We start from the raw sequence: 24,704 nt of genomic DNA on the forward strand, positions 1-24,704 counted from the left end.
GGATAGTTTTGGTTATTTGGCATATAATACTGTACATGCATTTGCATGAACTGGTTTGCAGCTCACCACTAAGTAAATGATATCAGAAGGAAAGAATTCTTAATTACATTGTGACAACTTCTGAAATGGTAAAACAATGCTTTTGGTGGTAAGATTTGTTGTTTGGATTGTTAACCACTCAACCACTGATAACATCAAAAATCAACAACTACTGACCAAATTCCACCGATTGGAGCAACCTATTTTTATCAACGCATATCAACCATAGAAATGATGGATACCTGTAACCAAGACAAAGGACTGAAACTTATAAAATGCAAAATTTTGTCTGTGGCACTTTCTTTAATGCCAGTGAATTCAATGGAGTTGATACAGATCATTTGTTATCCCTGGAGAATATGGTGTTCCATTCCAGGTTAAAAGCAACTATTCACTCAAAATCAAACTCTGCACTCAACATCCAACTTTAACATTTAAGACCCAACTTTGCACTCCACATCCAACTTTCACGATTAAAATTCAACTTTTGCACTCAACATTGAACCTTTTGATAAACTCCTATTATTATGTATGATGTTGAATTAGAGTTGCTATGTTTTTCAGGTTTCAAGTATTAAAAGTTCAATGCAAAATTGACCATGACCACAAATGTTTGTGCTTGATCAAGATTTTCGAGCTCCTTTTTAGGAGTTTGGTTTTAACTGGATGTTAGTTACAATTTAACCATCATACAATGTTTCCCACCCTAACTACTTCACAAAAAAGTGTTTTCAATCATAGATGTTCATTTGAGTATACAGTGCTACATGTAAACAGCAAGCACAAATTACACACTAAAAAATCCATCTGAATTTACAGGTGTGTATGTGTTTCTCTAACCTCCCTGACGGTGCTAGCCTCTTACTGGCACCTCACACACATGGCTAGCATGGTGCAGTACGTTCTAAAAAAAAAAAGCCCCAAACAGACATGCTGTAGATCAACAGTCTCCATCACAAATCATTTAGCTGTAGGTGATTGCTGTATTTTGAATTTGCCAACTGAACCGATTCTGGTTTGGCTTCACCAAGACTCAATCTCTAAAACAATGGTGATTATTTAAAGACTGCACAGTTTCTTGATGCATCATATTTTTGCGTGAGGAAAATACTAATACCATATGAACTTTCAACTACCATTCAATTTATGAACTTAGTATCACTTTGCTGCAGTTTCCAATTCACACTGGATTGATTGGATTCTGTGCCAGGATCCCACTCATGCACAAACTCTTCTGGTTCCTCTCTGGATGTAACAGTAGGACCAGTACCATTCAGGAGCCAGGTTGGTCAAGAAATGCCAGTGGGTGTCTGTTTATTCTGCCTCAGCAGCAAACACCTTGCTTTGTCTCCCAAAAAACATTTAAAGTTGTTTGCTCCCAAAATAGAACCTATGGAACAGGATCCTGTACTAGGTGGGCCAAAGGCAAATTAACCACCCACCAGCATCAGAGAGAGGCCTGTAATATTACTTACTGGAATCCAATGGGGAGATCATTTTCAGTTTGCTGAAACTACTAGAAGCAGGTTATGAATTGTTGCTTTACCAGTGAGGCCAGAATGCAGAGTTTTATAACATTCCTTCACCTCATAAAGCACAAGGCACAAGGGATGCTGCTGATGCCAAAATATATAGGGCCAGTACAAGAAGACCTTCACAAGAGCATCACAGTTGTCAAAGAGCCTGCTCTTTTGATATTTACCAGATATTATTAAAAGTATTATTCTTGGTTTGTACCCACGTGACCCAGACCTTAATGACAGTTGCTATCTGCCATATTGGTGTACAGTGTCCTGCGTTAGTGTTTCATCAAAAATGAGTTCCTTTACCATCTTACCATCAACATCAAGTAGCTGTACTTTGGCAGCTGTCTCAGTCAAAGCCTGTTCATGTCTTCGCTTACTTTCGACCTTGAAGACATGCGGGATGATGACAAAGTACATTTTTATACTGGCCTGCCTTCATTTCATGTTCTCAATTGCCTATATTATGAACACATGTGCATTTATATAACCAGAAAGTCACTCACCCTCACAAAATTTCAAATTCTTATGATAGTTTTGTTAAAGTTAAGGCTTGATGTGCCTTTTCAAGACCTGGCATACTGATTCGGAATATCAGCAGCAACGATCTCCAGAATATTTTCATCATGTATCAGTGTAATGGACACTAGACTATCTCCATTGATTCACTGGCCTGAACGTGCAGAACTCTGGAGTACCATGCCAGAGTGTTTTCAGTACTCCTTTGGGAAGAGAATTACAGTCATAATTGACTGTTTTGAGATTTTCATTGAAAAACCTTCTAATCTGTTGGCTCAAGCACAAACCTTTTCATCTTACAAGCACCATAACACCACTAAAGTCCTCATTGGTGTCACCCCTCAAGGCACCATTTCCTTTGTGTCCAATGCTTGGGGTGGTAGAACATCTGACAAGTTTCTTACTGAAAATTGTGGTATCCTGGACAAGCTGGTACCTGGTGACATAGTCATGGCAGACAGAGGATTTGCAATTCATGAGAGTGTGGCCTTCAAAAGATCAGAGCTGGTGATTCCTGCTTTTACCAAAGGAAAAAACAACTTGATCCCCTAGATGTAGAGAAGACCAGAGGTATTGCTAATGTTAGAATCCATGTTGAAAGGGTTATCGGTCTCTTACTAAGGAAATACACAATTTTACAAGGAACACTTTTTACAGAATTCTTGATGAATAACCCTACTAGTCCCACACCAGTGATTGACCATATTCTCAGGGTATTCTTCTTGTAATTCTTCTCTTGTAAATATTTGCCCCTCAGTAGTGCCTTTTGATTAGAGACTTAACTTTTCTTACATTTTCATTTCCCGGAAAATACTTGTAAATAGTCGTTTGTGTGACAGATACACTTGAAGTTACTTGAGCATGATATCAGAACATCATGATATCTTTAGAGATAAAGATAAATTGTTAATTGCTAAAGATTATAGTTCAATAACTTTGAGAAATGTAGAATTGATTATGATTGACCTCAAGTTCAGTAATTAATTTTTTTTTTTTCGGTTCCACACGTTGATGTTTGAATATAGTTCATTGATTTTATGTTATGCTATTTCATGAAAAGGACCATCAGAAAAGTTATCTTAACCATGTATTTACAAGCATCTTTTGATGCAAAACAACCTATTCTAATTCCCAAAAAGACTCTGGAACTTTCATCATTCCTGCAACTGACCTGTAATTCAGCTACATTATTGAAGTTGAAAGTGGTTAGAATAAACATAACTATCTATTGATCATAATTACAAGCTATTAATAAATAAACATTTTAACTTTGCTGTTTGAAATTTAAAAATTTATGTAATCATTAGATTTATTTAAATTAAAAAACAGGTGGTGTTCATATTTTTTTTATAAAGTTCACAGCAAAACTTTGTTTTCATTTGACTTAACATGTAGGAAAAGGGGTAATTATGCCATCTTTCAAACACTGAGATAAGTGTGGATGCATCCTAGGGATGTTAAATGTCATGTCTCTGGGGTCCAAACCATAAACAATGCATGTTGAAAAAGCAATTGCAAAAATCCCACAGTCACTGCCATTTTGCTGCTGTTGTACTGGCATACTGGTGATTTCAACATTGCTGTCTGCCATCAAACTTTCAACCTGTTCTTTGACCTCTCTTTCTATGATATCGGGAGAGACTATAAAAAGAGATTAACCACATTAGGTTGACATCCAACTGAACTGATACATACCCAGTGAGAATGTCCGGTGTGTGATATCTGTACAAATTCTCCAGTCATGATATCGAAATTTCAAACAGGGCCAAGAGTTGGTCTTTGGAAGCCTTCAATGAATAGGTTAACTTTCTGTCAACATGCATGAGCTTGCTGAATTATAGTGCAGTGCAGTCCAGTCAACCAGTAGGAGAAAGAATGGTATCAAAATGGTTATCAGAAAGATTACCAAGGGATGCATGTTTGTTGGTTTCCCCTTCAGCTAGTTTTGTTATCTCAATGTCATCATCACTTGCACAGTTTCCTATATTGTCATTGCTACCTGTAGGTGAATGTGGCACAGAACAAACAGCATTTGCATTGGCCCTACTAGAATCAGTGCCTTTCATTGTACCAGTGGGGTGCGTCAAGTTATTGTTAATGTTACCTGGAGGTAACGGTAATAAAGGAACATTGTTTGAAAAAGAAGTGGTAGAAGAACAAGTGGTAGGATTAATAGCAACACTTCCATTCTTTAATGCTGCTTTTGACATATTTTCATTGGGATTGTTTGAAGTATGAAACCTATCTGAAGCATCATTTACAAGACATGATCCAAACAAATGACTGTCTATGTTTGTTGATACATGAGGTATTGATTTAGCATTTTTGCCTTTAGTTGAACCATCTTTCTCTTTACAACTGCTACATAACCATGTGGTTTGACTATTATTTGGCATCCTTTTGTAATCCAGACAATTTAAATGAAAATATTTTCCATTTTGACCATCCAAACTATGGCACTTCAGTAGCTTATCATTGACAGAGGGTTTTGTACCACAAACACATATGCTGTCCAATTTCATGACTTCACTGTTCTGTTGTGATGTATTCTCAGTTTTCGATGCCCTTCTGGGTTTCTGGAATTTCTTTTGCAAGCGGCAGTTAGGACAATACCAGATCTTGAGAATAGGGTCTGACACTTGTAAACATGAGTAGTGAAATTCCTTTACAGGACACTCTGGATTAGAGCAGTGGATGGTTCTTTCTTGGGTCTTGGTTCTACAATAGCAAGGTCCACTTGATGTGCTTGCAGAGTAAGACTTGGAGCACACTGTTTCCTTGTGTACCACCTTACTAAAAGCTCAGGTAGCACACATGTCCTCCATACTTTTGTCAGCTTAGGGACAACAGTCTCCCAGTGATTGGGGTCAGGTAGGATTCTTTCCATGAAAAAGATTGGTTTGTTGTTGTTAAAAACACACACAACAAAATCACAATATTTTGATCCAGTAATGGAAAGTTGCTGCTGCACCTGATAGAAATAGTCATGGTTTCTCTTCAGTTTAAACATACCGTCAACTTTCTCTAGGCAGGAACTTTTCTTTAAAAGATAGCTTTCAAAGTCCCAGTTTTGAATACTGTAGGGGCATTTTACTTCCCCACAGCCATCCCCACAACAAGAGCAAGTACAGAGGAAGTCAGCATGTAACCATGGTTGTGTCTGGTCAATACAACCTCCACATTTGGTAACCTTGAAATCTTTGTGATTTTCTGACATTACATTGGTGTATGCTGCTACTGCTTTCTCTTCGTAGATATGACCATGATTAACTGCACTGTTGTTAAATTTAAACAACTGGGGGTAACAAATGGACTTGATGAGGGTCTGTGCTGGTTGGGCAGGATTTGTGTGAGCAACTGAGAAGCTCTGAGAAGCTCCAATACGTCCAGCTCTATGTCGGAAAAATGCAGCTCCGCTTGATTGATCTCTTGTATCTTTTTGATAGCTTTTAGCTCCTCACCGGAAATTGATATCTCAGTTTCTAAGCACTTTTTCATTAAATCTGGATATGTCAGTTTGATGTTCTCAGAATCAAAAAGGTCTAGCAAGATAGGTATCTGATGACTTTTTGAAATGAAAGACTTTGAATATGGAGGAATTAAACTGAGGATAGCAGCCTTCTGTTTATCTTTGTTCAGTTTTGAGAAAAGACTGTTCATCTCCTTAACAGACGGATAGCCAAGCATTTCTGCCTTTGCGACCTTCTTGTAGTTGGAGTTACTGCAACTTTCACTACTTGGAGATGCAGAACAGGAATTCTTACCATTGACTTCTTTATCCAATTCATTTCTTATTCTCCTTGCCGATTTAAAGTTTATGTCTTTAACTTCGGAGTATGGAACCTCATTTACGTATGCAGGAAGTAGCTACATGCACTTTACTTGGGTACAAGCAAGTTTGCCATTAATCCTTGTCCATGCCTCGACATAGAATAGAACACTTGCCACATGAGAGCATGATTCTGCTAGTCTGGCTTTGCAGCCTAGACAGTGAGCAGATATGATCGTTCCCTCTTTACTGGCAATGATCCATACAGGTAATGGAGCTTCAGTCATTCCCTGTGAATGTTGCACTTTTCCAACCACAAACTTATCACTGATTATTTTGCCTTGAATGCTTGTTATAAAGCCAGAAGTCATCTGGTTGTAAGCCTCCAAACTCTTGTGGGCTTTGAACTGTTTCAGCGTGTAATAGCTGGTTTCCAGCACTAAATATGAGAGAAGATCAGCTGCTTCGATCAACGGGATACATTCTGGATCTAACTTTGCCACTACTAATAATGCTGGATCAATTCTGATTGCGGCTATTTTTCCTAAATATTGGCGTTTAACGCGACTTTCAAGACCCTTTACATACTCAGATAACACATTAGTACTTTCTTCTTTGATATTTTCACTTTAGTTGCCGTCATTTTCTTTGGAATCAATTGTAAAACTTCAGACATTCGCAAGACTTGAATAAAAACATAGCAGACATGGGCAGTTTGACATATGCAAATAAGCCACATGTACACCAAGATGGCGGACAGGAAGTATCAAATACGAGTGTGACATCACGTGCAAACCAAGAATAGAGCAGATTTTCTCTTTAGTTGCAATATAACCCAGATTCAGTTGTGTCATAGCAACATTCTTTTGATAAAAATACATCTACAAGAATGCTCTCCTACCCTCACCCCCCACCCCCTCACCTAACAGTGAAACCACCTGCCTGACAGCTCATGGTTCTATTTAAGTCTTGAACATTTTATGATGTCATAGGTGTGTAGAACATAGAAAAATGTGGTTGATTTGTTATATGTACAAATATAACTACAGTATTTGTAATAAAATCATTTACATTGAACTTAGATCAGTAGGTTGTGATTCCAAATTTGGAAAATAGGTGTAGTTTTCCCCTTGTATGTATTGACTGCCATTTTAGAGAAATCCACATAGAGTAAGTTGCAGGCCAACAACATGATTAAATCATTCCATGTTTACATGAACTTTCCCATCAATATGCCATTGCGTATTAAGCCTTTTGCCACTTTTATAGTAACACTAGGGGTGAGACTAATGTGCGGATCTCAAAAAGTCATACAGTTCTTCATCACATAACTGTCTAAACTTACCTATAAGATCTACTGAAATCATTATTTTCAAACTTGATACACTTGTAACTTTACTATACTGTAGCAGGTAAAGTCAAGGACCATGGAGCTTGATGGGTTATAGCTCCACCAATAATTTCACCCTTTTTTTTGCATTGAGAAAATTACCTTTGGTTTGCTCAACAACAATGACCCCAATAATGCCAACTATAAGAGAGCTGTCTCAAGTACACATTTATACAAATTTTTAAAAAATTTTCATTGGATTGAAAGAAATAAACGTGTTTCTGGTGATTTCAGAAGCTCAAAATTTCAAATTGGGTGCTCATTGAGCTTGCTTATAGCACAAGCTAGCCCTACCAATGTAAAATATGTTCTGCAGTCCCTGAAAGTACAATTTAATTGTTTGATTTCTGTTTGGAAAAGGGGGACAGGGCAAAATGTGTGTGATAAAAATGGTAAGTATTATTCACAGGTCAAGTAGCCTCCCTTGGCTTTCTAAGTAGACTTGTTTTGCAGGTAAGTAACAGGGATACATACACAGGTTTAGCAAACAATAACTGTGGAAATCATTTTGAGAACTAATTTAAAATTAACATGCACCTGTATACTGAGCTTTCCACCTTCTCCTCACCCCTAGCCCCTTGTGTTTAACACCTCAGGGGGTTAGTAAAGGGAAACACACACGGCTGAAGTTTGAGACTACACTCACCAGAAAACTCAGGCCATATGCAGACATTCTCCTTTCATATTTTTGAAGGCAACCAAGAGGTATCTAAACAAAAAACAAAGATTGTCAACAGACAAAAGAAACAGTCTAAGTAACTACTTATCAGGTACTCTGACAATTTTTGGTCAAATATTTATTTAACTGGCAACATACATTTTACTCAAGAGTTATTTGTGTATTATCACTATAAATATATAATTAGACATCATCATATAAACCGTGGTGGATGGATTTTTTTCATTGCTTCACTGTACTTATGCCTAGCATTAATACAAAGATCCAGGTTGTCTCCAATGATCTGGTATCCTTTGGGGGTGAAGTGTTTGGCTATAGACTTTGGTACGGCTGTCAAAGTATCATCACCTGGTTTAGTTGATTATGGAATAAGTTTAAATACATTCTTGATAATCTTTGCTCTAAGTTATTTCCTTCTGCAATAGCTTCACTGGGAACAAGTAGGTCCTGGGTTAGAAGTTCTTTGACTGGTGAGTTGGCAATAAAAAACAAGAGCATTATCAGTATACCACTTTGTTAATTAATCAACTCAAATGTCTCATGAACTTTGCACACATGAACACAAAACAGTTTAAAATATTGGTATAGGTGTATATAAGTTGTATAGATTTTGGGGGAAAAAAGGGCCAAATTGCCACTTAAAAGGATTATTATCTGATTGAAGTCAGGGGATGAAAGTGTTATTGAAAAAGAAATGAATTTTTGTTATAAAGGGAATCATTTTATCATGATTTTCAGAGGCATTTGATTGAAAGCAAGGGCCAATATGGAGTAGACAGTGTGGTTCAGATGCATTAAAAAGGATCATTATTAGATTGAAGTCAGGAGATAGAAGTGACTCTGAAAAATAAACACACTTTTGTTATAAGGGGAATCATTGCAATGCTATTGCTAGATGCATTTGTTTGAATGTGTCTCCTATAATTTACAGCCGTGATATACACATCATGTAACTTTATCACTGATCTGTTGATAAGATATAAATGGAGAAGTTTCAATTGTTGTCAGTAGTTGTTATAGTAACGTGAAGTCTAGTCAAAGCCGCTGACCACTACAAAGGGCAGCGGACGGTAGGAGGATCACACCAGATATGTCAAAAACTCTGTTGTGTTGAGTGGTGTCATCTCCCTTACTTGTTAGAGAACGTAACAGTTGTATGTGGTTAATGTCCAATAACAAAACATTTTTCTTTCACATCATATGGTAAAACTGGGTCAATTTCATCTCCATAGTTAATCATGATGACTGCATTCCACAAATAATATCAGGTAAATTTAAACAGTGACTCAAGCAGTAGCCAGGGACTAAGATATTTATGCTGACACTTGGACTCTTTTATCATCTCAAGGAAACTTTGAATTATATTGTAACTTTGGGAAACCCCTTGCTGACAAAAAGTCAAGATCTGAAATAATTGTATTTATTCCTGAGGGGATATTCCGGCATTCAACGTTTAAGGAAATTCCGTCATTCCGCCGTTCCTTTGTTCCGCCGTTCCTCTGTTCTACCGTTCCTTTGTTCCACCGTTCTATCAATCCTTCAAATATGGTCACGTGATCAAATAATCTTTGAGTAACTCAGCCGGCTGAGCGTCAAATTTACACCACAAACTCTTTAAACCAAACTTTCTATGCTGTTTAAAGATTGAAAACTTCAACATAACAAATACAATTCTACGCAAGATTCCTTCCTCTAACGAATCAATAAACAGGGAAAGCAGGAAAAGCGATATTTATATCTAATTGTTTAGCTTACCAATGGCTTTAGGAGTCGGGCGCCCGCTTCACAACTTCGAAATCTGGTGTGGGTTTCAGTGCGACAGCATACTAGCAGCCAAAGTAGATGAATTTATTACTCTTTGGATAGCCGAATGAACACGTCTCCGAAAAGTTTCGTTGGGATCAGCTCTTGTTCGGCTCACTTTCTCCAAGCTGCTCACGCGTCTTTGCTCTCCAGTTGAGTCCATAATATGTCAGCGTTAACTTTAGTAGCGTATGGTTTGATTCCTATTTCCGGCGGATGTGTTCGAGGCACGGCATTGAAGTTGATAATTGACCCAGGTGGATCAAAATGGTGTTGTTATTTTTGAACACCAGTTTTTTAAAGATCAACACTACCACACTTTCTTTGAGTTCCCTTGAAAACAGACCTACCAACCCCTGATAAATGAAAAAACAGACCGGAGCTTCTACAAAAGGTGAGGGATTCCAAATTTTCCTGATCAAGATTGAAGGAACTTTCAATCATTAGGGAGGTTGTCGATTGCTTATTGAAATATTACCTTGCTTTGTTCGTGTTCCTTGCTGTGATATGATGCCGCTTTCGTTGAAGATCAATATAAATCGTTACCTAAGACAAACTTACACAAAGGGGTCCTTGCTACCTAATAAGTCAACTTCAGGGTAAAAATGATCGGCAAAGAGCCATTAAGACTAAAACAAAAACAAATATAAGTTTTTTTTTTTTGTTATTGGAAATACTGAAAAGTCGCTCCTCCTCTGCTTCTGCTTCAGGAATTCGAGTCAGGATCTTAATATTTGATTGCTTAATGGTACTGGCATTTCCCATTCACTTCCTCATTTTATACAAAAGGGTAAAATTAAAGTTCAAAATGATTTTTCCTTAAAAACCGAAAGCCATATCACGTAAAGGATGCGGATAACCAACAGAGTATTTGTCTGAAAAAGTTTCCAGGGAAACAAAATAATGTAGAAAGTCTTATTCATCAAAGAATTGACATGTTGAGTAGCCTGTGCACAGTCTCAAAAAGGGTAGTACTCCTCGGTTCCGATATTACAGAAGCCAGATCACCAACTATTTTGCCCATATGTACCCTATCTCATAGCCATGATTAAGGAAATTTTGAGTGTAATGGAATTTCATGCTATGTTTATGGTGATTTTTATCTTCTCTACCCTATTTTAAAGCTATTTCCTTATTTCTATTCACAACTAAGAAACGACAAATATGGGTGTGCAGCTTGAACTGTGAGCTGCTGTGAACTTATCTGTGTTTAATAGTGATCGAGAGTATTCCCTGTCCATCACAAATGCTCGTTCGGCTGGCTGGCTGAAAGATGTACAAAGATGGCTAAACAGATCGGGCCACTGACTCCGAAAATATCCAACCTTCCCATAGGCGAAGTAAAATCGTCCAAGAACAGAACGAGACCAGTTGCTGGGACATTTGGAATTCCATACAATTTGGGGGGCGAAGTTAGTGGCGCCAAAAGAACAGCATGCAGAACTAGCACTTGGTGAATAGTAAGGCATGGTAGGGGAGATCTCGCGTCAGCCGACTGCGAGGGAAAATCTGGCTAATCAATGAATCAGAAAAATGGCTAATCACATCGGGGCACCGACCACGCGAATATCCAAACTTCCCACAGGCGAAGAAAGATCCTCCACGAACTCAGATACGTTCTTGAGCAGCTGTCGGGATACTGGGGATTCTAAGCAGTTGGGCGCGAAAGGAACAGCTACAGTAAAACTGGTTCTTTATGAATAGTATGGGACAGAAGGTGAGATCTGGCGTCGGCCGACTGCGAAGGAAACCCTAAGCCTTCTCTTGAGATTGTGAGCGGCGACGTTTCGGAGAACCTCTAACTTCTGCCCGCCTCAAACGTTTATCGTTGTCATCTGCGACACTTTTACTTTCGTATTCTCTTACCACTTCCCAACAACTCCCTGCCGAGTCAGCGATAAGCTCCTCGAGGGCTTTCTCGACTTGTGGTGGTGTGGATTTCAGTAGAGAGGAAGCGGTCTCAATGTGGTCAAGGACTTGAGTGTCAACTTCAAACTGTTTCTTGTTGCCCTTTTTCTTGAATTTCTGGCACCGATGAGGCCGAGGCCTTCAATCTCTTAATGGCTGCGTTTTGGTCATCATTTCTCTCTTCAAAGTTGAAAGTCTGACTCTTGGCTACTCTTTGATATCTATTAAACTTTTTGCAAGGTTTACTTACTGACTCGGACGGACTTGCGAGCAGTTGAAAGTTTGAGAGCTGAGATGCATAAATTACAACTGTCAGACCTTATATATACTACAACAAAAGAGTCAATTAGCGCCATACCAGCACGCGCGTGTTCATGCAAACAGGACATTATTTCCATTCTCTGCCACTGCCCCCTAAAGCCTCGATCCACTGAATGTAAAAACATGTACATTTTGGGGATAGTTTTCATTTCTGAATGTTACACTTATTAACACGGTTATAGAGCTATTTTAAACCTACTTTTGTTATAGCGGGGTATCATTTCGGATGTGTCAGATCACCTACCTATTTTTCTTTCTGATAAAATAAGTTATGATAGTATAATTTCCTGGACCACTTATCGTGGGGAAACCACCTTAAATATATGGAGAGATTTAGTAGTAACATATCATAAATGAGGAAAAGTGTTCCATCAGGGTTTCTCAACGCAAGGAAACTGATGATGATTGTTTTTTAAGTGTTAGGAGACCCTGAGGAAACACGAAGCCCGAATTTTATGAAATAGCTTCTCAAAAGGGTCTAATTTATTAAAAATTTACCCCAAAAACAAAAACAAAAGTCACGCATATATTTAGTTTTTTTCTTTCTTTTGTTTCATCAATACAAGTACGTATTTGCTAGTCATTGTGATGAATGGTGTCTTTGTGTTTTTTTTAACAACTTTGTGTTTTTGATTAGAGGCAATCACACTTTGCATTGGCCTCCACAGTTGCAATTCTGATGAATGAAGAAAGAAGCTAAGGACAAGTCTTCCAGTTTCGACCGCCAAACAGTTTCCAAGAGGATGATTCTTTGTTCGAACATTCGAAGCCTTGAAGTACACAATACAAAGTTAAGTGGGCTGTTGATATTTTCCGAAATTGGCGAGCTGCGCGCCAGAAAAAATTCCTTTACTTGAACTAAGGAATGTGTTTAAGGATGATTATGTTCACCTTGTGCAACGTCTTGAAGATAAAGTGTATGGTAAGTTTATGTAAATGTTTACAGCAGCTTATGGCAATTTTTTCAGATAAACTGAAAAAGCAGGAAGAAAGAAAGTTGTCTTGAGGAGACTTAAGAAGTCCTGGTTAAAAATAGGCCTCTTAAAATCTTTTTAGATAAATAATGGGTTAGAAAAACGATCCTATCCTTACCTTTTGCTTCTCATAAATGTCAATAGAAATCATTCTGAAACAAACTGAATCATTTACTTAGAATAGAAACACGTGATTACTACGTCCATAAACTTAATGCTTGCAAATCTAACGCTTTAGACACGTGGAGAATCCTCAATGAGGTAATAAACCGACGTCTTAAATAGAATAGTTTACCTCTACATTTAAGGTTACTAATTATGAAATTAGCGATCTTTTTGAAATAACAAATGGTTTTGATGGTTTTTCCCCTTGCCTTGCACTTACTTCAGCAGAAAAAAATCCAAATTCCATCAGGTCTAAATAGCAGTTAATGCAGTGTTTTACCCACTTACCGCCAAGAAATTATTAAGATCTGTGCTAGTCTACGCCTAGGCATAGCTACTGGGTTAAACGATTTTATCATGGATGTCGTAAGACAATACATAGATATAATTTCTAATCCTTCAGCTCATATTGTCAATTTATCCATAGCCTCGGGAGTTGTGCCCAAAGAGCTTAAGATAGCTCGTGTTATATATTTACTCACTACAGACCTATGTCAGTCTTAACAGTCTTTTCGACATTTCCCTGTAAAATCGTCAAATTTCCGACTCGTGGAAATAATTTCCTGGATCAAATTCTCACAAATACGAGGGTTTTACTTGGTGCAGAAAGACTCTTATGGGATAGAATTAATTATTTGATCAGCAGGGATTTGCTAAAGCAAAGGCATAGAAAAAACCAGGAAAGATTTATTACTCGACGTTTCGGGGTCATCGTGACTCCATTATCAAGAGACTAGTTTAAAAACATGCAAATAAGGAAAGGTACAAGAATAGCATAAATTAGAATGAACGGCTTAAACAAACACCTTGGCGCGGATGGAATCCGTTTGCACGTTCAGTGTTGGCTTACGCATGCGAATATACAACATTTCATTAACAAGGCAATCAAATTTGCCGTTACATTTCGCGATGACGTTGAATTGCTCGATCAAGCGTTCAGGCATTTCACTATTGTGCTGGAGGTGGTAGTGTTTGTAGATAGAAGATGATTTCCTTGTGTGCCCTTCTACGCGCTCGTGTAAGTGACCACGAGTATAGCCCACATACCCTGCATCACACAGGTTACATTTAAATTCATAAACGATACATTGTTGGTTAACAATAGGGGGCTTAATTTCGTGTTGCTTAAGCTGTTGATCGAGCTTAGGGCTAACGAACACTGGTTGGACAGTCACGCTTAACTTCGAGCTTAGACTGTTCAGTTGTTGTTTAACATGATTAGCTGACGACTGGTCCTTGAAGGGTAACACTAATCTCACAATCTCCGATGGTACGTCTGGTGATGGACAGGGCTCTGCAGATGAAATCCTTCTCTCAACGAACCGCTTGATTGTAGTTTCAACCAATGGCTTTGGGTATTTCAAGTTATGAAAAACCCCTCTAAGGCGGTCACATTCCTCGGAGAAGAAAGACCAGTTAGAAGATAATCGATAAGCGCGATCCACCATGGTGTTAACTAGGCTGCGCTTGTACTTAATGTCAACATGACTCTGGAAATGCAGAAGGAGACCCGTGTTGGTTCTTTTGATGTAGACCTTGCTCTCAATCTTTGGTGCACGGTTAAGCAGTTCAGTTCCTAGAAAGGGAAGGGATCCTTCCCGTTCGACTTCCATGGTAAACTGGAGGGAGGGATGGGTAGAGTTAAGGGTGTCTAGAAACTGGCCAGCGGTCACCCTATCAGGCATTACGGTCAGGGTGTCATCGACGTACCTCCGGTAATAGCGCGGAAGTTGACCGTGTTGTTCGAGGTTTTCCTCAATCGAGCACATGAAGACGTTAGCCAGCAACGGTCCAAGGGGAGAACCCATAGCGACTCCATCTGTCTGCTCATATAAAGCACCGTCAAACTGGAAAAGCTGGTTTTTCGTAGCTGCTCGGAGGAGGTCGATTAGGTCCGCTTTAGAGATGTTCAAGCTGTGCGTCTCGTTGAACCAATCCTGGGCAAAGGCTTTTTCAGCTAAGATCTGTATTGTTTCCTCCAATGGTACATTTGTAAACAATGAGGTGACGTCATAGGAAACTAAAATTTCGCCGTTCTTGATCTCGAAGCCTCGTACTTCATCAGCAAAGCGGAATGTGTCTGTCACTGTATATTGGTTGCACGACAGGGGTTTCAATTTGTCGTCAAGCCATTTCGCTAGCGAGTAATTGTAGGTGTTAGTAGCAGAGAGTATTGGCCGCACGGCCAACTGTTCTTTATGTGTCTTCGGCAAGCCATACAGGTGTGCGAGTCTGGACCCTTTCGGGCGGAGAGCGTCAGCAATGGATTTCGGTAGAATCTTTCGAACGAGAGTTTCCAACTCCCTTTCTTTCTGAAGGAGAGGGTGGTAATACTTAGGAGGTCGTCCTCTGGTTCTCGGTCTCTCCGAGTCGACGAATCGGAATTTGCTGGTATCGTTTATTGACGCTTCGGATAGTAGGCGAAGATATTCTGATTTATCCATAACAACAACACCAGACCCTTTATCCGGTTTTGTGACAACGATGTCATCGCGTTTTTTCAGATCTTCAATAGCTTGCAAGAGGGCTTTAGGAGGTTTTGGGCTACTCTTATTAATATACTCTAGCGCAACAGATCGTAAGGTTGCGGCTGCTAGTTCGCGTGAATTCTCGTTTGGTAGATGCCGTTCATGCATACTGGAACCTGTATCACAGCTTGCCTTGATCTCAACTGGAGACACTCTTTGTGGGATCGCAAATTTCAGGCCACGACAGAGAACCAATTTTTGGAAGAACGATAGTTCGTAAGAGGAAATATTCAGGATGTGTTCGTCGACGTCAGTTTCTCTGTAGAGAAGCCTTGAGATCTTTCGAGTGTGGGTGTTCGTAACTTCAAGTTGGAGTTTATTCCGAAGTATAGTGATGGTTCGTAAGATGCACATATAGCGGAATAGTGAACAGGTCTGACGGATTTCATCATAGATGCCATTGATTTCCTCTCGAAGTACCATACTCTCCTGTATTCTTACTCTGAGCTCCTCCGCGATCACGTTCTTTGTAAAGAACGCACAGCTTGAACATCTCTAAAGCGGACCTAATCGACCTCCTCCGAGCAGCTACGAAAAACCAGCTTTTCCAGTTTGACGGTGCTTTATATGAGCAGACAGATGGAGTCGCTATGGGTTCTCCCCTTGGACCGTTGCTGGCTAACGTCTTCATGTGCTCGATTGAGGAAAACCTCGAACAACACGGTCAACTTCCGCGCTATTACCGGAGGTACGTCGATGACACCCTGACCGTAATGCCTGATAGGGTGACCGCTGGCCAGTTTCTAGACACCCTTAACTCTACCCATCCCTCCCTCCAGTTTACCATGGAAGTCGAACGGGAAGGATCCCTTCCCTTTCTAGGAACTGAACTGCTTAACCGTGCACCAAAGATTGAGAGCAAGGTCTACATCAAAAGAACCAACACGGGTCTCCTTCTGCATTTCCAGAGTCATGTTGACATTAAGTACAAGCGCAGCCTAGTTAACACCATGGTGGATCGCGCTTATCGATTATCTTCTAACTGGTCTTTCTTCTCCGAGGAATGTGACCGCCTTAGAGGGGTTTTTCATAACTTGAAATACCCAAAGCCATTGGTTGAAACTACAATCAAGCGGTTCGTTGAGAGAAGGATTTCATCTGCAGAGCCCTGTCCATCACCAGACGTACCATCGGAGATTGTGAGATTAGTGTTACCCTTCAAGGACCAGTCGTCAGCTAATCATGTTAAACAACAACTGAACAGTCTAAGCTCGAAGTTAAGCGTGACTGTCCAACCAGTGTTCGTTAGCCCTAAGCTCGATCAACAGCTTAAGCAACACGAAATTAAGCCCCCTATTGTTAACCAACAATGTATCGTTTATGAATTTAAATGTAACCTGTGTGATGCAGGGTATGTGGGCTATACTCGTGGTCACTTACACGAGCGCGTAGAAGGGCACACAAGGAAATCATCTTCTATCTACAAACACTACCACCTCCAGCACAATAGTGAAATGCCTGAACGCTTGATCGAGCAATTCAACGTCATCGCGAAATGTAACGGCAAATTTGATTGCCTTGTTAATGAAATGTTGTATATTCGCATGCGTAAGCCAACACTGAACGTGCAAACGGATTCCATCCGCGCCAAGGTGTTTGTTTAAGCCGTTCATTCTAATTTATGCTATTCTTGTACCTTTCCTTATTTGCATGTTTTTAAACTAGTCTCTTGATAATGGAGTCACGATGACCCCGAAACGTCGAGTAATAAATCTTTCCTGGTTTTTTCTAGAATTAATTATAAACAAATTATTCCGAAAAAAAGTGATACTTTTCTTTCCAAAAGAGCCGAGTGAAGTCTGTTTTTTATTTTTTTCAGACTTTCTAAAAGTTTTTGGTAGGACACAATGAATTGCCAAATCTCTCTCTTAGCTGGGTTTTCGAATCACACATTTGCTTCAGAACAGCGTATTCCTAACCCTCCTCAGAGTAAAGAGAATGTTCCTATAAAGGTCACTTTATGTCACTGTTTTAAGTTATAATTTTAATTTCAGTATGATCAGCTCACAGACATCTCAAGTAAGACTTTATGCAGAAAAAAAAAATAAGAAGATTAGGAGAGGAGCAAGGGATTTGAATAAAAGAAGAGGAAAGCCAAAAGAATACACAAAGTCAATTGGCAAATGGCTGAAATCAAGACAGTCTCTCTAAGAAAATGAGGATATTTACGCCCGAAGTTATGTCGCCTGAAACTAGAGTTTGAGCTTAGACGATATATAAGGCTTGTTTGGTCTCGTTATGGCCTTTCTGGATCGACTGTGTCCCGCCGAAATACGTGAGCCATGGCACCGAAGCAAACCGCCGGTGGTCCCTGATAAGTGCGGTTTGATTCATACCTGCTGAGGAACTAAAAGCATTTTGGACTATTGCAAGAAAAAATTAAACCGTTTTTTTTTTTAATTTCTACATGTTATTCCTCCGATCCTTAAGTCGTCGACTTTGGGTGGAGAAACTCTTTCTATAATTTGTGATTTTCGTTAAGTTGAAGTGATCTGTGACAAGTATGGCAGGTAGACATAAGAGAAAATGAAATGGTCCTGGCTTCACACTATTCCCGTCCCCCTACTCTCGTACTTCCAAAACCTGTTGATAATCCTTGAGGAAATACTCAACGGGAATGTTTCCCACCCTGTTCACCTTGCTAATTTGTGGTAAGTTTTTAATATTGTTTAATCTTTTACTAGTCCTCTAGATTATAAGGGAGGATTGTATGGGGTTTTATAACAACTTATTTCTTTAAGTAATCCAGATATAACTCGTGTTAATCATCCGAGTGACATTAAATGTCCAACGGCACAATTTACCTGAAAAGAGCAAGAGAAAAGGAAATCGCCAATTCTGTATGCTAGACGTGGCTTCACTTGTGTCCCGTGCTTGTTTGCTTCAGCTTGTGAATCAGTAGGACATATTACTGACCAGGGGAGTTGGATGTGATAAACTCTACAGTCGTAAAATATCATCCGGAGCCTTTTGTTTTTCAAACTCAAAACTTCTGATGAGGAGATCTTAAATTCAAAGTACCACTGACAGATAAAAGGAAAAAAAACGCGGCATCTTTCATAAACATCATCCTTCCCTATTTTTACTAATTTACATAATTTTGACCTTAGTTCATTAGTTCTTACATGTCCGCAGCGTTTCCGTATTTCGTAAAAACCGATAAAAGGGGGTCTGTTGTTTATTTCCGAGTTAAGGACTCAATAGAGCATGCCAAATTTGTCTAACTCTTTGAATTTAGTGTAATATTAAAGTTTTAAAAAGTCTCAGTTGTTTGCCTTTTTTAAGGCACTAAGAGACTTAGCTGACTGGAAAGATCGATACTTACAATCGATATTCACGTTAATTTTTCTATTTATCCCAAGCCCGCTCAATAAATAATCGCTGCACGTATTTTGCCGAGAATCTTCAAATACGGACCATTTCGTCTGCATTTTCCTGATTTCATGTTTACGGCGTTAGTCGTCAATGCGGCAGCACTTAGGTTAAAAGATTTTCAGTCTGATATCGACCAGCTATTTCCTCTATATTTGATATAAGCTCGCTAAACTTCTCTTTATGCGAAGACCTATATTAGGAAAATGAAACCCGAACACACTTTAACCGTCATTTGTTGATCATTGAACGAATTTTGCATATTAAAGCAGTTTTTTGTGAAACACCTGCCGTAGAAACTGAAACAGGATTTAATTTTTCCCTTGTTATTTCACTTCTCAGTTACTTCGATAAGATTTTTCTATGTCCATTTTCATATTATTCACATTAACTATTGATGGAAATATAAAGCGTGATCTGAAATTTAGCCACAACGTTTTCGCAACTGAAATGAAAAAGCCCCTAAGGAAGTGATAGTTTTCCGCCACCTGTTTTCATTTTTGCAGAAAAGCGACTCTCTTATAACGAATTGATTGGCTGACCATTAATTCATAAGCTTGATTCTGCTGGGGGCCAAGAGCAGTTCATGGGAAAGCCATCAAAGCCAAGAGAGTTTATGTTTCGTCCTTGTGTTTTTTCATAGAATACCCAGAATGATAAACATTTATAATATCGCTGTGGTTATTGTGGTTTTACTGCCTTCAAACCAAGGTATGGTAGCTACTGTTTATCATTAACATCGAGTGCACGAGTTACTTCACGCTCGACTTGACATTTACTAAACTTGTGTCTGTGTTCTTCACGAGAAGGCAGCTCAAAACTTGATTTGAGTCCACTGTTTCCATTTTAGAAAAAAGCGAAACTCTAGTGTTAAAGTTGTCCTTTAATCTGTTGTATTTCGTCCACGTTTTGATTATTTTCTCGCGATATTTAAATATTGTATATACAAAAACAGTGTTTCACTTGTTCGACTCTATGAATGTAATTTATTTCCAATTCTAACCATCGCGCATTCATAACAAGTTTATAATGAAGATGCGTCATCTAAAATATAACCCGCAGGCCTATATTTCGATATCTAGACCATTTTATTGACTTCGTGTCGTTTTGAGAAAAGAAGTCGACTTTCATGATTCTGTTGATCACCTGCAATGGTAATTTCTGATCTATTAGCAATCACATCAAAACAGTAGTCGTGCACCTTTATGTTGTGAACCTCTACGTCACATTTTGTTTTACTAAAAGAATATATATATTTTGTATGAATCTGGAAGCGGAGTCATTCTTTTTATTCAGATACCACTTTCTTAAACGGAGAATCACGATCAAAGTCTTGTTTGTGTGCTTTTTATTTATTTTAAAAACGTGAAGGGCTGTATTGATTTTTCACTTTCTACTATTGTATGTGAATTAAGTGAGTTGGAAGCGAACTGTTACAATCAAGCGAAGAGGAGATAAGATTCATCAGCAGCTAATATAGCGTTATTTTGTTTTTCCTCTTGTTGTTTTTGTGACCAGGTCGGCATCACATAATTAGCTGTGGACATCTGAAGCCTCCTCTGGAGGAACCGGCCTTCTTTACAACGGATATAGAACCAGATGAACTTGATTTGAAGCAGGGTAAGTCGTGTTGGAGAGAAGTGCACGAGGTGTCTGATCGTTACTTCTGTCGTCTTTATACCAAGGATGTTTTGTTTTCATTGAGTCGGATCTGTTAAATATGGCTACAATGGATATGAAATGCACTCGCAGCAAGATTCACCTTTGCTTATTGAAAATCGACTATTTTTAATTACTGATTTTAACAACCAGAAATCCTGAATACCAGTGTTAATCGGTACGGAAAATTTTGTGCTTTTTTATAGAACCCCTGTTCCCTAGAGTAACATCTGACCACACTGTCTCATATTGACCAAGATAACGTGTTCTCATTATTTGGGAACAAATTGAACTACGTTAAAAACCATGCTCAGAGCAAGACCAGTTTTGCGTAATGACTGAAATTAATTCAAGGCATAAGCCGTAGAAGCCTAAACTGAGAGATTTTTAAGGTTTTTCGAGACATTCAAACCCGGAAGCCGTGGCGTCAACAAGAACTCAGCGTTGTTTATCAACTGACCCATGAGGCAACACAGAGCTAATGACACCTTACACCTTTGATTCACTCTTAACGGTGGCCATTTTACGTTATCAACTCATGTGATAATACCGTATTTCTTTGTTATACTCTCCCACCGACGCAGCACCACAGTTTCTTAGAAACTTTTAATGACACCTTAGCCGGAGTCATAAAGGCGAACTTCCACTCTCCACAAACAATGTCGTAGCGCTAACGTCAATCATGTGTATGTTAAAACATGATACATTTGCGCAGTAGAAAGAACATGGATTTGGGAAAACGTTCGTATGTTATTGAAACTTAACACGAAGGAGCCATCAAGCCCTGTATGAAACCTATCACTGACCCTATTCCGTTCAGTAGACAAGCTCAAAGGTATTGCGAGGTCAAAAGTTCACATCGGCTCTTTCCTTAATTTATTTGCTCTCTCTTTCAGAGCAACAACGAAGACTCAAGGGAGGAACAAATAGTCATAAGATGCCACCTCCTGTTGGTCCTATCAGGGACCTTCGCCTAGAGCAAGGTGAATGGAAACCGACGATCATGCATACCTTCCAGTTATTAACGTTGAAATTAGTAAATCGGGTTTGAGCTCTCCCTTTGTCCTTGTAACAATTGGAAAAGGCAAACTAAATGCTCCAGAAAAATTGGATTAACCCTCTTTACCCTAACATCAGCATGCTTATTCTCCATGCTGTTCTCTATATATTTCATAAGGGGCTGACAAGGAGAATTTGTTTAACAATCAATAGCTTCTTCAGTCGGTGATCATTTCTTCCTTCTCGTGACTTTACTGTGTGATTGAAGAGTGATATTGTAGGGGAAAATAAGATGTTAGACAACCTTATTGGTCAAAGGGTTAGAATCGAAACTTAGCATTTTCAACGACTTCTCGCCACGAGCTTTACCCAGTTCTACACCGAAACGTTCACGGCCTTTAAGTAAGTAATTCCATTCAATCAAAGAAAGAATCGCCTCTTCGTCTCTACGTTCTTACATTATAAGTTGACATCATAGGCATCACAAGGTGGCTGATTAGCATAGAGAATCTTTGTTTGTAAACCGGCCTCTCTATAGCTCAACACAACTCTGAAAAAATAACCTGAGCAGATGTATTTCTTTCTTACAGAGCAAAAACGAGGAGACAGTGGAGATCAAAAGACCTTTAAGATGCCACCTCCTCATGGTCCTATCCGAGAAATCAATCCACACGCACCATACTTCGACGAAGGTGAAACGTCACGCTATTTTCTCTCAAACTGTGCATAAGTAACGACTCGAATCCGAAGGAAGTTTTGGGATGAATAACTTCTTACCCTAAAACGAATGTCCTTTCAGTACAATATAAATTGTTATGTCTTAAAACGACTACGTCGTGCCTTCTGTATGAGGCATGATTTTTTTCAAGTGTGTTTTACCTTAATCCTTGACTAACCTCTTCATTTATTTCGTACTTTTCTGAAGTGTAAGTTTTATTTCAAAATACCGTCAAAAATTAGACATTTTTTACATTGGACAAAAAAAAACTTCCTCGTAAAATATCATGATGTACTTGATTATTCTTAAGTACAAACCTTCCATTGTTGTTATTCACATGAAGGTCGTGACAGTTGTGGCCGCAATTCAGGTTCTTCTTCACGAGTCATCAATGGCGATGACGCTACTCTTGGAGAATGGCCATGGCAGGCCCGCTTGGAATTCAACCATCACCATATATGTGGAGGGTCACTGATTATGGCAGAGTGGGTTATGACCGCTGCTCATTGCGTACTTAATGATGATCCCAGCAAGTTTAAGGTGATCCTTGGGGATATCGATCGTAAGAAGAATGAAGGCTCAGAACAAGAATTTGAGGTGAAACGTATCATCAAACATCGTCTATTCTCACACCCAGTTCCATACGAGAACGATATCGCCCTCTTTCAGCTTTCGCACCAAGCTTCTCGCGGCGACTTAGTGAATACAGCTTGTTTACCAGAATTTCTTGAAGAAGTGCCGCTTGGGAAGGAATGTTACATAACAGGTATAATCTAATAGTTACCTTTGATTTTCTAACACAGGTTTAATCTTCGTCTCAACAAAGCTATAATATATATTCAAACCTTTTTCCGTGTTCGAAAAATTATAACAAGGAGAAGCTTCCTTCTCGTCGGCACGTTTGAAATAAGGGGGGAAAAGTTTCTGAAGAAACTGTGGTGCTGCGTCGGCCCGAGTGGGGAAGTATAGCAAGATGATTTTGGTATCAACATCTGAGTTGATAATGGGGATTAGCCACCGTGAAGAGTTTCAAAGCTTAGCTTTGAAACTCTTCACGGTGGCTAATTTACCTTATCAACTCAGTTAATAAAACCAAAATTACATTTGAAATAAGTTCACTAATGTTATCAACTTAAAGGAATGAGGTCCTATTCCAATTTCCAAACTTTCGAAAGTTGCTCGATTGCTTTCTCTCATGGACTCTGCTGGGGGATTAATTATATTGTGGCTCTTATCTTGTCTAATTAGTTAAACGCTTGAGCTGTTATGTCTGTAGGTTGGGGACAGATGTTTGGTAAAGGCGATTCAGCTACGATCCTACAACAGGCGCGAATGCCTGTTGTCTCTAACGGAGCATGTGCAGCAAAACTAGATACCTCACCGAATGGTGGACTTCATACTGATAACCGAACCTGGATAGTGACAAGCAAAATGATCTGCGCAGGAGATGCAGGGAACACTAAGACAAGCGGCTGCTTTGGGGACAGCGGTGGGCCATTGCAATGCAAGAATACCGCTGGCCAGTGGGTAGTGCAGGGTATTGTGAGCTGGGGTGACCCGGATTGTTCATCGAGTAACCATTACACGGTGTTCACTCGGGTCAGCGTGTTTCGCAAGTGGATCGAGGACATGTTGAAAGACACAGTTAACAAATCTGATAAAGACAGTTAGGCACATCTAAGCAACCACGTATGAGCAGGAAAATTTCGTGTTTTTATAAATAACAGTTAAATTTTGAAAAGTCAGTTAAGTTACCTTTTTAGTATTTAACAATCAGAGGAAATGCCGCATAAGAGAAAAAAGATTGTAAATTAACTTAAACAAATTATTACGGGAAAGCTATAAAGATTGTAAATTAACCTAAATAGGTTTAAAGTAACGGAAAAGTAAAGGTTACTTAGGATAGATCTCACCTATTACATTTCTGAGCTTGAAATGACAGACTACTGTACGTTTCTACACAGTAACTTTTACAGTACACTCTTTCCCATCAGTTTATGCTCACTTTCCACTGTCGCTGTGGACTGTTCTGTGAGAAAACGGGCTAAAGCGACTCCGACATATCACGAACTTTCCTCGCCCTGAGCAAAAGCCAAGCTTAGTCAAGTTGGTCATTCTAAATCATACGTTGTGCTGTGCAATTGAACACCACCCTAGAATATTTTTACAGTTAGCAGTGATTAACGATCTTTAGAATAATATCGAAGGCATTTTCTTCCCCCAGATCCTACTCATCAGCACCGGCTATGGGCCGTGAGAAGTCTAGTTACAACAATTAAAAAAGTTGATAGAGGAAACTGCATGCACAATCAAAATACATGTTTGAGTTTCTAAAGAA

At 39.1% G+C, this 24,704-nt stretch overlaps 3 protein-coding genes and 2 pseudogenes across 3 annotated transcripts; 3 read left to right on the forward strand and 2 right to left on the reverse strand.

The window, feature by feature from the left end:
* Window positions 1–1,958: 1,958 nt before the first annotated feature.
* LOC136282007 (uncharacterized) lies at window positions 1,959–2,988 on the forward strand (annotated as a pseudogene).
* Window positions 2,989–4,338: 1,350 nt separating this feature from the next.
* On the reverse strand, window positions 4,339–6,804 carry LOC136281903 (uncharacterized; annotated as a pseudogene).
* Window positions 6,805–13,735: 6,931 nt separating this feature from the next.
* On the reverse strand, window positions 13,736–15,741 carry LOC131769109 (uncharacterized). The gene has a single exon (XM_059084857.2). It carries the CDS (start codon window positions 15,724–15,726, stop codon window positions 13,885–13,887), a length of 1,842 nt encoding a protein of 613 aa, XP_058940840.2. The 5' UTR covers window positions 15,727–15,741; the 3' UTR covers window positions 13,736–13,884.
* Window positions 15,742–16,105: 364 nt separating this feature from the next.
* Window positions 16,106–17,343, forward strand: LOC131790470 (uncharacterized). The gene has a single exon (XM_059107687.2). The coding sequence runs from the start codon at window positions 16,209–16,211 to the stop codon at window positions 17,220–17,222; it is 1,014 nt and encodes a 337-aa protein (XP_058963670.1). The 5' UTR covers window positions 16,106–16,208; the 3' UTR covers window positions 17,223–17,343.
* Window positions 17,344–19,520: 2,177 nt separating this feature from the next.
* LOC131795800 (proproteinase E-like) lies at window positions 19,521–24,273 on the forward strand. Its single transcript, XM_059113414.2, has 6 exons — window positions 19,521–19,701; window positions 20,509–20,610; window positions 21,546–21,632; window positions 22,239–22,340; window positions 22,710–23,132; window positions 23,643–24,273. The coding sequence occupies exons 1-6, from the start codon at window positions 19,644–19,646 to the stop codon at window positions 24,035–24,037; spliced, it is 1,167 nt and encodes a 388-aa protein (XP_058969397.2). The 5' UTR covers window positions 19,521–19,643; the 3' UTR covers window positions 24,038–24,273.
* Window positions 24,274–24,704: the final 431 nt, after the last annotated feature.

Source organism: Pocillopora verrucosa, chromosome 6 (assembly GCF_036669915.1).
Source record: "Pocillopora verrucosa isolate sample1 chromosome 6, ASM3666991v2, whole genome shotgun sequence".
Lineage (NCBI taxonomy): Eukaryota > Metazoa > Cnidaria > Anthozoa > Scleractinia > Pocilloporidae > Pocillopora > Pocillopora verrucosa.